Here is a 13,030-nt window from a genome sequence, read left to right on the forward strand (position 1 = left end):
AAGAAGCTGGGCTACCCCAGGGGTACCACTGTCGACTTTTCAGAACATTGAATCATTTCCCCACAGCCTGTGTATCTGGTGAGCACTCGAGATTTCTGTTCAATATTATTTGAAGACAATCATGATCATAGATTCACAGGGTACGAAACAACCTTAAAAAATATTTGCCCAATTCTCTTAATTTACAGATGAGGTACATGGAACCCAGAAAGAACAAAGAAATAAATTAGAAGCAAAATCAGGGTCAGAAACAAGATCATTCATTTCTTTAATAAACATACATTAAATATGTTGTGCTAAGCACTGTTCTAGGCACAAGGGTCACCTTAGTGAGTAACAAGAACATGGATTCTGACTACCAATGTCCTGTCTTACACTGTTTTGTTCTACCTCCAGTTGCCTATGAGGGTATTCAACATAGTTTGCAATATACTTTATTATTGATTCTAGACCAAACTCTCTTGAGGGAACAGACTTCAAGTGACTTTGTTAAGAGAAGGTAGTTCTTTTCCAAGTATCTGCAAGTGTGTTGATATTCTTTGATTCTTTAGTGCTCATAGGGAGCCTCTGTCACATCAGCTGAAAATCATTTACTATATTGAGTCTAGTTTGTGTGCCACTGGAAGGGAGGCTTTCCTTGCCACCAAGAGCAGTTTATTTTTGTCCTCTGGTAGGACTGGCAAGGGGCTAAAACATTACCTCTCATTGAAGGAAACTGTTGTCTCTTAGCATTGACCTTATCTTAAAAGTGCCTCACATGATCGTCCAAACTCTAATCAGATAATGGAAGTACTTAGTTTTAGAATCAAGTGTTAAAATTCTTCAAAGGAGCATAGTTTAAAAGCTGCTATAAATCTACCTTCCCAAAGGTGATATTTCAGTCATCCACTGAACACTGGATGGCACTACAAGAAAACCTGGGATTAAAAAAAGAGTAGATTACTCTTTTTAGTTTAACACTAGATTTAAACCCCTGTCCATCATCCAGTACCTATGTTGAAAAATGATCCTGTAAAAGCTGCCTCAGTTCTTTTACAGGTAAAGCTAATGACTTCTAGAACTATGAACCTTCACTCAGGCACTTGGGAGAACACTTCATCCTGCTCACTTTGCCCTTAGTCCCAGGCCAGTCTCTAAAGGAATAAAGTATTTACCTTGTAAGTTGTGGGTAAAGCTGGCTGGTGGGCAGAGAAGTGATATTCCTTGGACCAAATAGAGTTGGGGGAGGGAAAAAGGGAAGGAAACTTGTGTTTCCAGCCACCCTAACAGCCCTGAGAGTCCTCTTAGTCCTCTTGGATATGAGTGGGATTGGGTTCCAGGGACACCTGTCTGTGCCTGCAGGGCCAGATTCATGGTGGCTCTGCCTCTCCCCTTGCCTGGCAGCTCTTTCCCCATGCCTGGCAATTCCTGTACTGGCTGATTTACCTGCGAGGCTGTATGTGGATCTGTCTTTACGTGGCCACTGGCGCTAGCACGCACTGTCAAGATAGAGGGAAGCCAAAGCGAGGATTGCAACTGTCCAAGCCTAGAGCGGGAGGTGAGCTGCCTCCAGACTCGACTGCAGCTTCCCTTCCTCCTGACACACATGGAGTTTGGTAGCGACGGTGCCTGTGCTGAAGAACTGCAGACAAATACTTAGCCAACTGGATGTGTGTGAGCTGGCTACAAAGGCAGCGCCTGCCTCACCCGGACCTCCTGCTGGCAGGATGTAAATATACCTGCAGACTGGCCAAACAGGACTGCCTTCTCTCCCCAAGCCCTCCCTCCTCCCACCCTCTCCCTCAGCTAACCAGCATGAGAGAAACTGAGAAAGCAACAGCCTGCAAGTGACAGCTCCAGCCTGATTCCGTTCGTCTCTGAGCCGAGGTGGGAAGTTGATTGTGCGGCAGCTTCATTGTGAATTCCTTCATAGCATCGCTATGTTTGCCTCTATCTGGTATGCCAAGAAGCTGGGTCGCAGGTTCGTGCACAATGCCAGGAAGGCGAAATCAGAGAAGGTATGGAACGAGTGGGGTTGAAAATTACCTTTCCGGTTTGCCAACTGCCTGCTCTGAACCATTGGTCTGAGTACAGACGCAGTCTTTATTTGCTTGGGGTGAGAACCTGCCTCTCACTGTGAATGTGGTCCGTGCCACTTTGAAAAACGATAACACTTAGAGTCTAGGTTGCTTGGGAAGGGAGCATTAAGGGTTAAGCAAGATCATTGGCTATTCAAAATATATGGTGAAATCATCAACTGATAAAATGTCTTCACATAGACTTAAGATTCCTTTAAATAACATAGAATGAAAGCGATTGAGCAGCTTCAATTTTTGCTTGTTCAGAGAGCTCTCTAGTAAACTTGTTGCTACACTGCCTTATTTTATTTATTGTGATCTTTGGTTCTGAAATGGGCATTATATATACCTGAGCCTTTCTGTAGTACATGTGCGCCAGTGTGCATCCTAGGAACATATATCTAGGACTCTCAGTAAGGTTGACCAGACTCAACAGGGATGCTTGGTATCCTTTCACTAAACCATCATTTCAAAAGTGTTCACAATGAGCAAGAATTATATTTATAACCAGGTAGTGTGGCCATTTAGAGAATAGATTTGCATTTCTTGTATTCAGCATGACCAGTCATTTCCAGAGAATCTCTATGTAGACTTACTTAATTAGTTATATTTCTCTGAGAAATTAAAATGGCCTGTAAGTCCTAGGGTATATTACATGCTTGGAGATAAGGAAGGTGATAACTTATATCTTTAATTTGTCCAGTGCTTTCTGGGGGCACTGTCCAAACTGTCATATTTAGGGAATCAATATTCAACAAGATGGGCATTGGGGAAACTTGCAAAGGTAACAAAATCTTGTGAAACAGATTTTTCATATTCCTCTGAGGATCTGATCTTTAGCCCAGTCTCTTTAGTGCTTTATATAAACTCATGGGATTGACCCAGAGATGGCTCTCCAGGTCTGTGACACAGCCCTTTCTCTCACCTAGAAAGATGCCTTCACTTTAACTTGCTATTCATTCCTTCAGAGTGGAAATGATAAAATGAACAAGAATCCATGATGAAACAAGATATGGGTTTTCTTTAGCATGAGAAGAAAAAATATCATTGGAGTTCTGACTTTAGAGCTGTAGCCTCGTAGAATGTCCAGATCTGACAATTATAGAACGATGACTGACATGTTATTTAGCAACACTTTTGGTTGGGGGGGGGAGGATTGGGATAGAATTGGTCTCTTCTCCATTCTATATAGCCCAGATAAAAAGATTACAAGCCTAATTATCATGTATCAACTAATATCATATATATTGAACAGTTGGGTTTTGAGCTTGTGTTTTGTTTTGAGTTTCAAGTAATTTTGAAGGAAAGAGACTTGAGAGTAGGTCTTTTATCGGAACAAATGTTTTAGAAAAGTCCTTTCTTCCTATAAAAATTGTAGGCTGTATGGATGAGAGAACTGTCAGAGACCACAAATGGCTCTGAAAGCCACTGGGAGATAATACTTTATGCCAAATTAGTATGCAAAGAAAGTTGAATCTCCCAGAAGCACTTATTTCAAGCTTGGGCCCAAATATGGGAAATAGCAGCTCTATCAAATTCAGTGTATAGAACCTACAAAGATATTAATACAACAAAGTAACATGAGCTTCTGCTTCTTAAGCTAGTAAGGGGCCTTTAATCTGTTTCATTCATTTCTATGATGGCTAATGTTTAAAACAAGGAAGAAGAAACCAAATGTGATTTTAAGGGTTCAGAATATTTACTTAACTAAGAGAGTAAGGTGCATTCACATCAGGAAATCTACATTAGAGAACTGAAGATTTGCTCTCTGAGTGATAAAGACCAAAGGAAAAATTAACTCTACTGCCTTTCTGATAGCAAGAGAGCTAGGAGGAGTTAATTTTGAACACTAGGTCATGATAAGCAACATGAAATAGCATCTTAGTATTTTTTAATGGAATTTGTATTTATGGAGTTCCTGAAATAAATTAAAAGGTATGTTACCTTGAAAATTATAGGTACTCCGTGAATGCTTGGTGAATGGAAATTTATTCATTTGTTTTGTATAACTAATTTTATTACATAGTTTATTTAAACCTATGATTTTAAATTAATATTTTTTCTAAGGGTTCGCTAATGTACTTTAGCTAAGAGAGAGTTAACAAATAATATAATAAGCTGAATTAATTTACATAGTGTAGTTCTGTAACATCGAGATCATATAGTTGCAAAACAGTGGGGCATAGAAAGTGCTACTAATGATATGTTGTCATGGTGTATCAACAAATGGAAGAAGATGTATAGAATGAAATTATTATTGAATTTTATTTTTTAAATGACCAGTATATTTAACTGCGAAAGAACATGTTTTAGCAGCTGGGGAGATATATCTTTACAATGGACAATGATTGTGATTTTTAGTACCCTCTATAAATTTGGAGCTTTTTTTTTTTTTTTTTCAGCAGGTAAGTTTATTTCTTCACACTCTAATAAAACAATCTGAACACATCATAGCCCTTCACAACATTCAGGTATGACCCGAAAAGTATTTTCCTCAAGATTGGGGTTAATTGAAAAGCTATTAATAATTAGGAATGTACAAGACTAAATGGCATTCTAAACACCCAGTGTGACTTATTACTAGTTGTCTGGCCTACTGTTTTCCCTCAGCTAATGTCAGCAGAATTCAGCAGCATCACAAAATGCCCGTCATAATGCTCACAAAAATAATATTAATGACGATAATGTCTATACACCTTATGCATTAGCTTCTTTCTGCATAAAATTTAATCAAATTATTACAGCAGTTCTATTAAATAGAAATTATTTTTCCTGAATCCTAGAGAGAAGAGTAGCTAGTCCAAGGTCAGAAGACTAATGCCAAGTATCAGTGCTGGGATTTGCACCTAGCCAGCCCAAGGTATTCCAAAACGGACTCCTTGTGTCTCTACGCTTTCTTCCTTCCACTCATCATTCTCCTGGATCCCCTAATCTGTCTTGTCTGAAGAAGGTTGCTCATCTTTTCTTATCTTGTCCCTCTCTTTTATATTAGAATTTCAAACTGATAAGGTTTACAGACTCAAAGTTACTGATTGTGTAACTCAACCTCTTTATTTCAGATAAGACTGTACCTAAACTATCTTGAATAAACTGTTTTCTTTCCTGTTGTTAAATATTTTACATTCTTTGTCTTCTATTGTTGGTTAAGTGTAGCAAACTTGTTTTGTCGTTTTTTCACCTATTTTTTTTTGAGATGGAGTCTCACTGTAGCTCAGACTGGAGTGCAGTGGCACAATCACTGCTTACTGCAGCCTCAACTTCCCCAGGCTCAGGTGGTCCCCCCACCTCAGGCTTCTGGGTAGCTAGAACCACAGGCATGTGCCACTATACCTGCTAATTTTTGTAATTTTTGGAGAGTGAGGTTTTCTCATGTTACCCAAAGTGGTCTCGAACTCCTGTTCTCAAGGGATCTACCCACCTTGTCCTCCCAAAGTGTGGGATTACAGGCATGAGCCATCATGCTAGGACACATATTATTCTATTTAAATACCTTTTAATTGTCATATTATTATAACCTTAACATTGGCATTTTTACTCATTGCTCATTCCTATAGAATCCAAAGATGTCTTTTATCAAAAAGGACCTAAATGCTTGGCAGTTGTACATGTGCTTTCTTTTTGAAATAAGTCAAAGATGTTAGGTGATTCATGTTGACATTTTCCTAAAAAAGCTACACAAGAAATTCTTTGTTATTCCTTCATTAAAAAGTTCATTTGTACCAACAAATTCTGTTAATAAAATTATTTTAAAAGTGATAATGTGAAATCAAGATTGCCTGGCTGGGATAGACTACCTCCATTCAAATTAATTATTCCTTTCTTCTTTGTTTTGACCCTGTGTAATTAATTCAGGAATTAGCATCTTATTTGTATGCCTGTTGTCATGTTTCAACTTAAATCACTTAGTCAATCTCCAGATTGCCTTACTCTAAAAAGCCAGTTAAAAAATCTTCAAGATAAATTGAAAGTGTAATTTCTGGTGACATAATAATACAAAGAGTATTGAAATACCAAAAGTTGTGTGCCTTCACTTCCCTATCAGCAATATATTGCTTATTTCATTTGTTTTTGTTTTAATTTTTATATTTCTTTATCTTTTAAGTGCACATTATTAAATGTACCTTCATGATGTATTTAGGAAAGACTAGTATTAATATTCATAATCCTGTAGATGAGCTTGGCAGTTATATATAAGCTATGAGTGATGTAACTAAGCCCACATTGTCCTGGCATTAGGCCATATTCACCTTGGAAAACTTTTTGTTGACAGTACCTCACTCTGTGGCCCAGACTGGAGTGCAGTGGTGTGATCTCAACTCACTGAAACCTCCACCTCCAGGGTTTAAGCAATTCTCATGTCTCAGCCTCCTGAGTAGCTGGGACTGCAGCTGCGTGCCACCATACCCGGCTAATTTTTTGCATTTTCAGTACAGATGGGGTTTCACCATGTTTCACAGGCCGGTCTCGAACTCCTGGGCTCAAGCAGTTCACCTCAGCCTCCCATAGTGCTGGGATTACAGGTGTGAGCCACCATGCCTGGCCTACCTTGGAAAGCTTTTTAAAAACCAGCACACTCGTTCTACTCTCCCCCTTGTCTAAACCAAACACATTAATTCAACATAAACTAAAATGAAGGATAAACTAGTAATGCATTTGCTGGCAATATGACCAAGGAAAGAGAATTATGTCCTGGTGATGGTAAGGTGATGTCAGGCTTTGGGTAAGGACTTAGAGGGAGGGAATTACATTAGCCTTGCTCTTTGCTATCCAGCCTGAAGTCAGTCATTTGCCTTCTCTGGCCTCAGTTTTCTCATCGATCAAATAGAAGTAAAATGTATGCTTCAGTAGATTTCCAGTGTCCTCAGGTTAGTGTTCAAACCCTTAATATAATCTACAAAGCCCATCATGATATGGCCTCTGCTTTCCTCTCTATCATCACAACTTGCCCCTCTTCTATGAGCACTTTAAATCCAGGATTCTGAACTATTTTCAAATCCCTAAATGGCCCATGCTCTCTAGCTTCCAGGATTTTGCTTAATCTGTTTGGCTAACTAGCTAATCACAGCCTGGCTGTAGCTGTCACTAATTCCACTCTAGACTTAGGTGACATCACCATCACTAGGAAACTTGTCCTGGCCTCTATAAGCCCAGGATGGATCTATCTTCAGCTCCCGCAGCAACTTGTGCATTTGTTGTAATTATCTTCGTTTTTCTGTAATCCTCAGTAGATTTGAAATGAACGATTTCTCAATCTCATTCAACATATTTCTAGAGTCTAAAAGAATGCCTGGCACATAGTTGTCTTTCATACGCTATTTAATGGATTTGAGGTTGTCATCAATTTTGAGTTGCGCCATTATTTCGTCTATTACTAAAAAAAAAAAAAAAAAAAAAAAAAAAAAAAAGATTGCTAATGAAACCATAACACAGCATGAATTGCAAGATGCATCTTGATTTCACAGGTGTTAAAATATAAAAAAGAGTTCATTCTTTAATAGTGTATGACATAATGGTGCAGAATGAATGAAATTACTTTGGAGATAAAATGAGTTAATATAAATAAAATGTTTAAAATATATTTGCTATCAAATTACTTTTATTTTATTTCTTTGGCAATATTAGTAATAGTTTGCATAGAGAAGTATTATACATAACCCTGAGGCATATCGTATATTTTGACTTGTGCCAGTCAGACTCAACAAGTATTATGTGTCCCATTCTGAGTTTAGGAAGGTAAATGATAAAGGAAAAAATGAAAATGAACATTATGAAATGGATTAAAAGACATCATCACACTGGAACTATTTAGATTGCAGAAAGCTTAAGAGGCCTTCCAGGCTCCTTGCTATATATTTATATGTCTAAACAACAATAGTTAATACTTATTTAATTTGTTCCATGAGCTGAGAACTGTGACTACAAAGACCCAGTGAGATTATTCCTATTAGTTTTTGGAGAGAAAACATATCACTAGTAGGTGTCTATGATTAGACACTCCGTATGATTCTGGAGCTCAGGCTCCTTACTGGTAAATAATACTCTGCCTCTGTATGTTTCCATATACTATATATATATATATATATATATATTGTGTGTGTATATGTATATATATAAAATACATATCATACTATATATATATATAAGCATGTATGTTTTCAATGAGTTATATACTAAATTTATTTTCCCCATAAAAAATAAATTTAAAAAAATGAATTTAAATGCAAAAACTGAAATTTATCTCAGGCATAAGAAGTGTCCTGATATTGAAGATTCATCAGTCCTCAGTGATCATTTTATGTCTATTTTTGCCTCATAGTAGATCGAAGACTGGTCTGACCTGGAGAGAAGGCTGAACAGATTGTCCTCTCAGATCCCTTTATAGAGGCTTGTGAGTCTCTCAGAGCTCCTCAGTTGTGAGCAGCAGCATGACTCAGCGCCAGTGTCTGCCTAGCTGCTTTGACAGAGAGGACAGGTGTTTGCCCATGCTGAATGCAGCCCTGCAGTTCTCCTCTGTCACCTGGAAGGTGGATCAAGCAGCAAAATGGACAGTAGCACCTGTTCTGAGGTCCCAGAACTGCTGCCCACCCTGGCAGAGCACAAAGCACAGCTTTCATGAGGTCAGGGAGAGTAGACAGAATCAGAGAAATGGCCAAAGTGAAGGAAGGGGAGAGTAGGCCGGAGAGCAAGATAGTTGGTCACAAAACCATTGTAAAATTGTGATTAGTTGTACTAATGAGTATTAAGCAGTTTACTTGAGTGTTATTATATGCACTTTGCATGTACCATCTCATTTCCATGTACCATCTCATTTCATCCTTACTACAACCTTCTGAGGTACTCTTATTATTAGCTGCATTTAGTAGATGGACGAAGGTATAAGATTTTACGGGATTTTCCAAAGGTCGTAAGCGGTGGAGCCAGCATTCAGGAACAGGTTTACGGAATCTAAAGCCTGTGACCCTAGCCGCACTCATATCTTATGCTATTCTTTAAACTCATCTTGAGTTGGATGGACCTCTGATGTGGAGAAGAGATAGGCTGGAAACGAGACCTGACTTCTCTGTTGTGATCCTTCAGAAACCAGATATCCAGATAGCCTTGCTTCAGTCTAGAGTACAAAACTTTATTTGCATCTTTTTCTTAATATAACCTTAGAATAATATTCCTCTACCTGATATTGTTGAGTGAAATTACACTGGGTAATGAAGATGAAAGGATACGTTTTCCCATCCAGCAAGATTAGCTTAAGCATGATTATCACTGTAAAGATCAATTTGATAATCAGTTAATCTACATGTCTTATTTGCACATGTATTGTAGGAATGAGGCAATTAGAGAAGGTATTTCACTTTAAATAATGCCTTGTAGTATTTGCTTATATTTGAGGCAGTCTTATTTCTTCAAATATCTTATTAAATCTTTATTAAATCATTATAAATTCTGTCCTATTTGGTCTGAACATCTAGCATCTAGAAGGTCCTAAGTGAATTCTGGTTGGATAATTCACTTGAATGGGACACTCTTAGCTGTATGCAGTATTTGAATTAAGACTGGATTGGAGGTTAGTGGGGCTGGGTATTAACTGACTCTACCCCACAACCTGTGCCACCTTGACTAAGTGTCCTAACTTTCCTGGGCCTGAGTTCATCTGCAAGTGGAGTCCTTCCAACTCAAACATTCTTTGATTCCAATTCTGATTTTCTATAAGACTGCAGAATCCTTAAAGGAAAGGATTTGTACTCATTTGTCTTTGTATTCCCAGCACCTAGTAAAATGCCCAGCACTAGGAAAAACAGAACATTTATGCCAAATGACTATATGCAAAAGGCCTTGAACTTCCTTGACCATTAGTAAGAAGACTATAGTGGAGATTCTACCCACTTTCAAAGTGGGAGCATGATGAAAACTTCTCGGGGGCTCTTCTTTTTTAACTGTATTTTTCTCTGAAGAAAGAGGAATTATGAGGCATTTTATAGCACTGGGTTTGAGGCTTTGGTTCTCTTTCTTTCTCACCTTTCATGCCACTAATACTGAAGTAAAACAAACAGTAACTAGCATAAAATCAGAGTCCTCTTCAGCCAGCAACAGTGACGTCAATCTAAAATTTTCCAACTGCCTTACCCCGTATGCCACATCATTACAAGCTTATAGTTGAGGATGAATTGTGTATTGCTTGAACTCTCTCTCTTAAAATTCCAGTTATTTAGAGAAGCTCCATCCTACCTGCTACAGACTGAATTGTGACTTCCCCAGATTCTTATATTGAAACTCTAGTCCCCATTGTGACTATATTTGGAGATAGGACTTCTGGGAGGTAAATAAAGATAAATGAAGCCATAATGGTAGAGTCTTAATCTGATAGGCTTGGTGGCATTGTAAGAAGAGGAAAAGACAGATTTCTTCATCTTTTTCTCCACTGTGTGAGGAGAAGGAGAAAAGGCAGCTATCTGCAAGCCAGGGAGAGAGAGCTCACTGGGAACTATACCCTGATAGAGCCTTGATCTTAGACATCCCAGTCTCCAGAACTGTGAGAAAATAAATTCCTTTTGTTTAAGCCACGTAACATCTAGTATTTTTTTTATGGCAGCCCAAACCACACCACCTCCCACTACTGTAGATATATATGATGCTTTCTAATGAGGAGTGGTTTTCTAGTGCCCAAGGCCAGCCTATCACCAGGTAGAAATAGCGTTCTTTTTTATTCAAAGTATTAAACACATGGCTTCAGCAGGGTTTAAACCACTCAATCTTTTGAAGGAGTTAGGAAAGATTATTTAAAGTGGTAATATATTTTTTTAAAAAGGAGAAGTAGAGGTTAAGGGGAATGAATGAAATGCTTTTGGAAAATTACTTTGGCTGTCTTTATAGTCGTCTAAGCTACAGAGTAGGAGAAATGAATCCAAACTATTTACTCAACAAACTTGATAAAACAAAAAATACATTTAGCTCACAAAATACTTATATTTCTCTTCCATACCTACTTGTTATTTTAGATTACCTGATTTAAAGGCAGAATTAGTTGATATTCCCTACTATACCCTCCACTGTTTGTCACAAGTTAGTCTTGGAGAAAGTTTCTTTTTTTTTTTTTAATTTATTTTATTGCATTTTAGGTTTTGGGGTACATGTGAAGAACATGCAAGATTGTTGCATAGGTACACACGTGGCAGTGTGATTTGCTGCCTTCCTCCCCATCACCTATATCTGGCATTTCTCCCCATGCTATCTCTGCCCAACTCTGCACCCCCCACTGATCCTCCCCATCTCCCTCCAACAGACCCCAGTGTGTGATGCTCCCCTCCCTGTGTCCATGTGTTCTCATTGTTCAACACCCACCTATGAGTGAGAATATGCGGTGTTTGATCTTCTACTCTTGTGTTAGTTTGCTGAGAATGGTGCTTTCCAGGTTCATCCATGTCCCTACAAAGGACACAAACTCTTCGTTTTTGATGGCTGCATAATATTCCATGGTGTATATGTGCCACATTTTCCCAAAGTTTCTACTATGAGAAGGGCTGGTAACTTTTCACCAGGGTTTGCAGCAAGATATGACAAAACGAGCACTGTTAGAGGTGTTGAGGTACGTGGTATTTCTGTGCTTGTTAGCAGTGCAGAGCTATGTGATTTGACAGAAATTTTGGTGATTCTCTAGCACGGGAAAGGTGAAGACTTACTTGTTGTGGAAAAGGTAAAAGCATATTGAGGTTAAGGGAGCTGGAGGAGGGACAGTGCTTGGGAAAATTTAAGGATAATGAGAAAAATAAGCCTTTTTCTTGTTCCTTTCCTATTTGGACATCATCCTGGCATAGGACTGACTTTCCTTTCATTTTTTTTCCCCCAAGATTCTTGTATAGGTTTTTTGTCATCTTCATTGACGTCTGTCTTTTACCCATTTGGTGATTCCTCTTATTGGCACACCACCCAAGAACAGTAAGGCAGTGAAAGACTCTAGATCTGGCTTTAAGACTGGTTAGGTGACCTTGAACAAATGACTGTATCTCCTTGATTATTAGTGCTCTTATGTATTAAAAAATGGTGATAACCACTTTTTCATGGGTTTTTGATTTAATTAAAACTGCATGTGAACAATCTATATATTATAAAAACTTTTTCTTTCCTACCTCCTTTCTTTCCTCCTTCCCTCCCTCTCTCTCTTCTTTCCTTTCTTCTTTCCCTTTTTCCTTTCTTCCTTCCTACCATTCATTTCAATATTCTACCTAGTTCTAGAGAAAATGCAAGATAGTTTTTACCTCTTCAACAATGATGCCTCTTACTCTACTATCCCCTTAGGCTTCAGAATGGACTTGCTTTGTCACCCTGGTTTTATAAAATGAGGAGGTGTGTCATTATATCTCTGTTTCTGGCTAGAGGCAGAAGATGACTAAGAAGAACATCTTTTTTTAGCAAGTGAGAATTGTTAATATGATGACTCTGAGAGAGTTCTAGGTTTTTCTTTCCTTTTAAATAATTTTCTATATCCTCCTCATATAATACTGTCCCCCTGCTGCCAGCCTTTTCTACACTTCTGTCTTTCAAAATATACCATCCAACTATTAAGAAAGGAATTCCCTGTTTTGTGAATGCCAATTAAGACATATCACTTCTTATTTGAAAGGAAGTATTATGTGCTGAATGACTCAAATTGCTTATCTTCTAGCTGATAAATGCATTAGCTGGCCTTGTTGCTTTATTTCAAGTCCTGGGAAAAAGAGAGAAAAGTCCCATGTAATGTAACATTGAAGTTCAAAACTGAAAAGGACCTTCCTTTCATAGATAATAATAACATTAATGAACATTTATTATGTCTTTAGTATGGGCCAGTCACTACTCTATGATTTTACATGTTCTAAACTTACCAATCTTCATAATGGCTTTTTATGCAAAGTAGTATTTTATCCACATTTTTACAGATGAGGCAAAAAAAAAGGTCAATTAATATGTCCAAAGATGCACGGTTAGCATGTTTTAAAGCC

The 13,030-nt window shown here is 38.1% G+C and overlaps 1 protein-coding gene across 17 annotated transcripts in view; it reads left to right on the forward strand.

Annotated features, from left to right (window-relative positions):
- DLG2 (discs large MAGUK scaffold protein 2) overlaps positions 1-13,030 on the forward strand; it is a 1,831,252-nt gene that overhangs the window by 862,686 nt on the left and 955,536 nt on the right. Inside the window, exon 1 of one of the 17 annotated variants that reach the window (XM_037744432.1) lies at positions 1,509-1,997. The exons of 15 other annotated variants lie outside the window; for them this stretch is intronic. In XM_037744432.1, coding sequence (XP_037600360.1) covers positions 1,920-1,997 — 78 coding nt within the window. In that variant the 5' untranslated portion in view covers positions 1,509-1,919. Of the gene's footprint in view, positions 1-1,508; positions 1,998-13,030 lie in introns of those variants that run through there. One more of the 17 variants, XM_037744433.1, reaches the window with a different exon arrangement.

The sequence above is a fragment of the Cebus imitator genome, unplaced genomic scaffold (assembly GCF_001604975.1).
Source record: "Cebus imitator isolate Cc_AM_T3 unplaced genomic scaffold, Cebus_imitator-1.0 Scaffold174, whole genome shotgun sequence".
NCBI lineage: Eukaryota > Metazoa > Chordata > Mammalia > Primates > Cebidae > Cebus > Cebus imitator.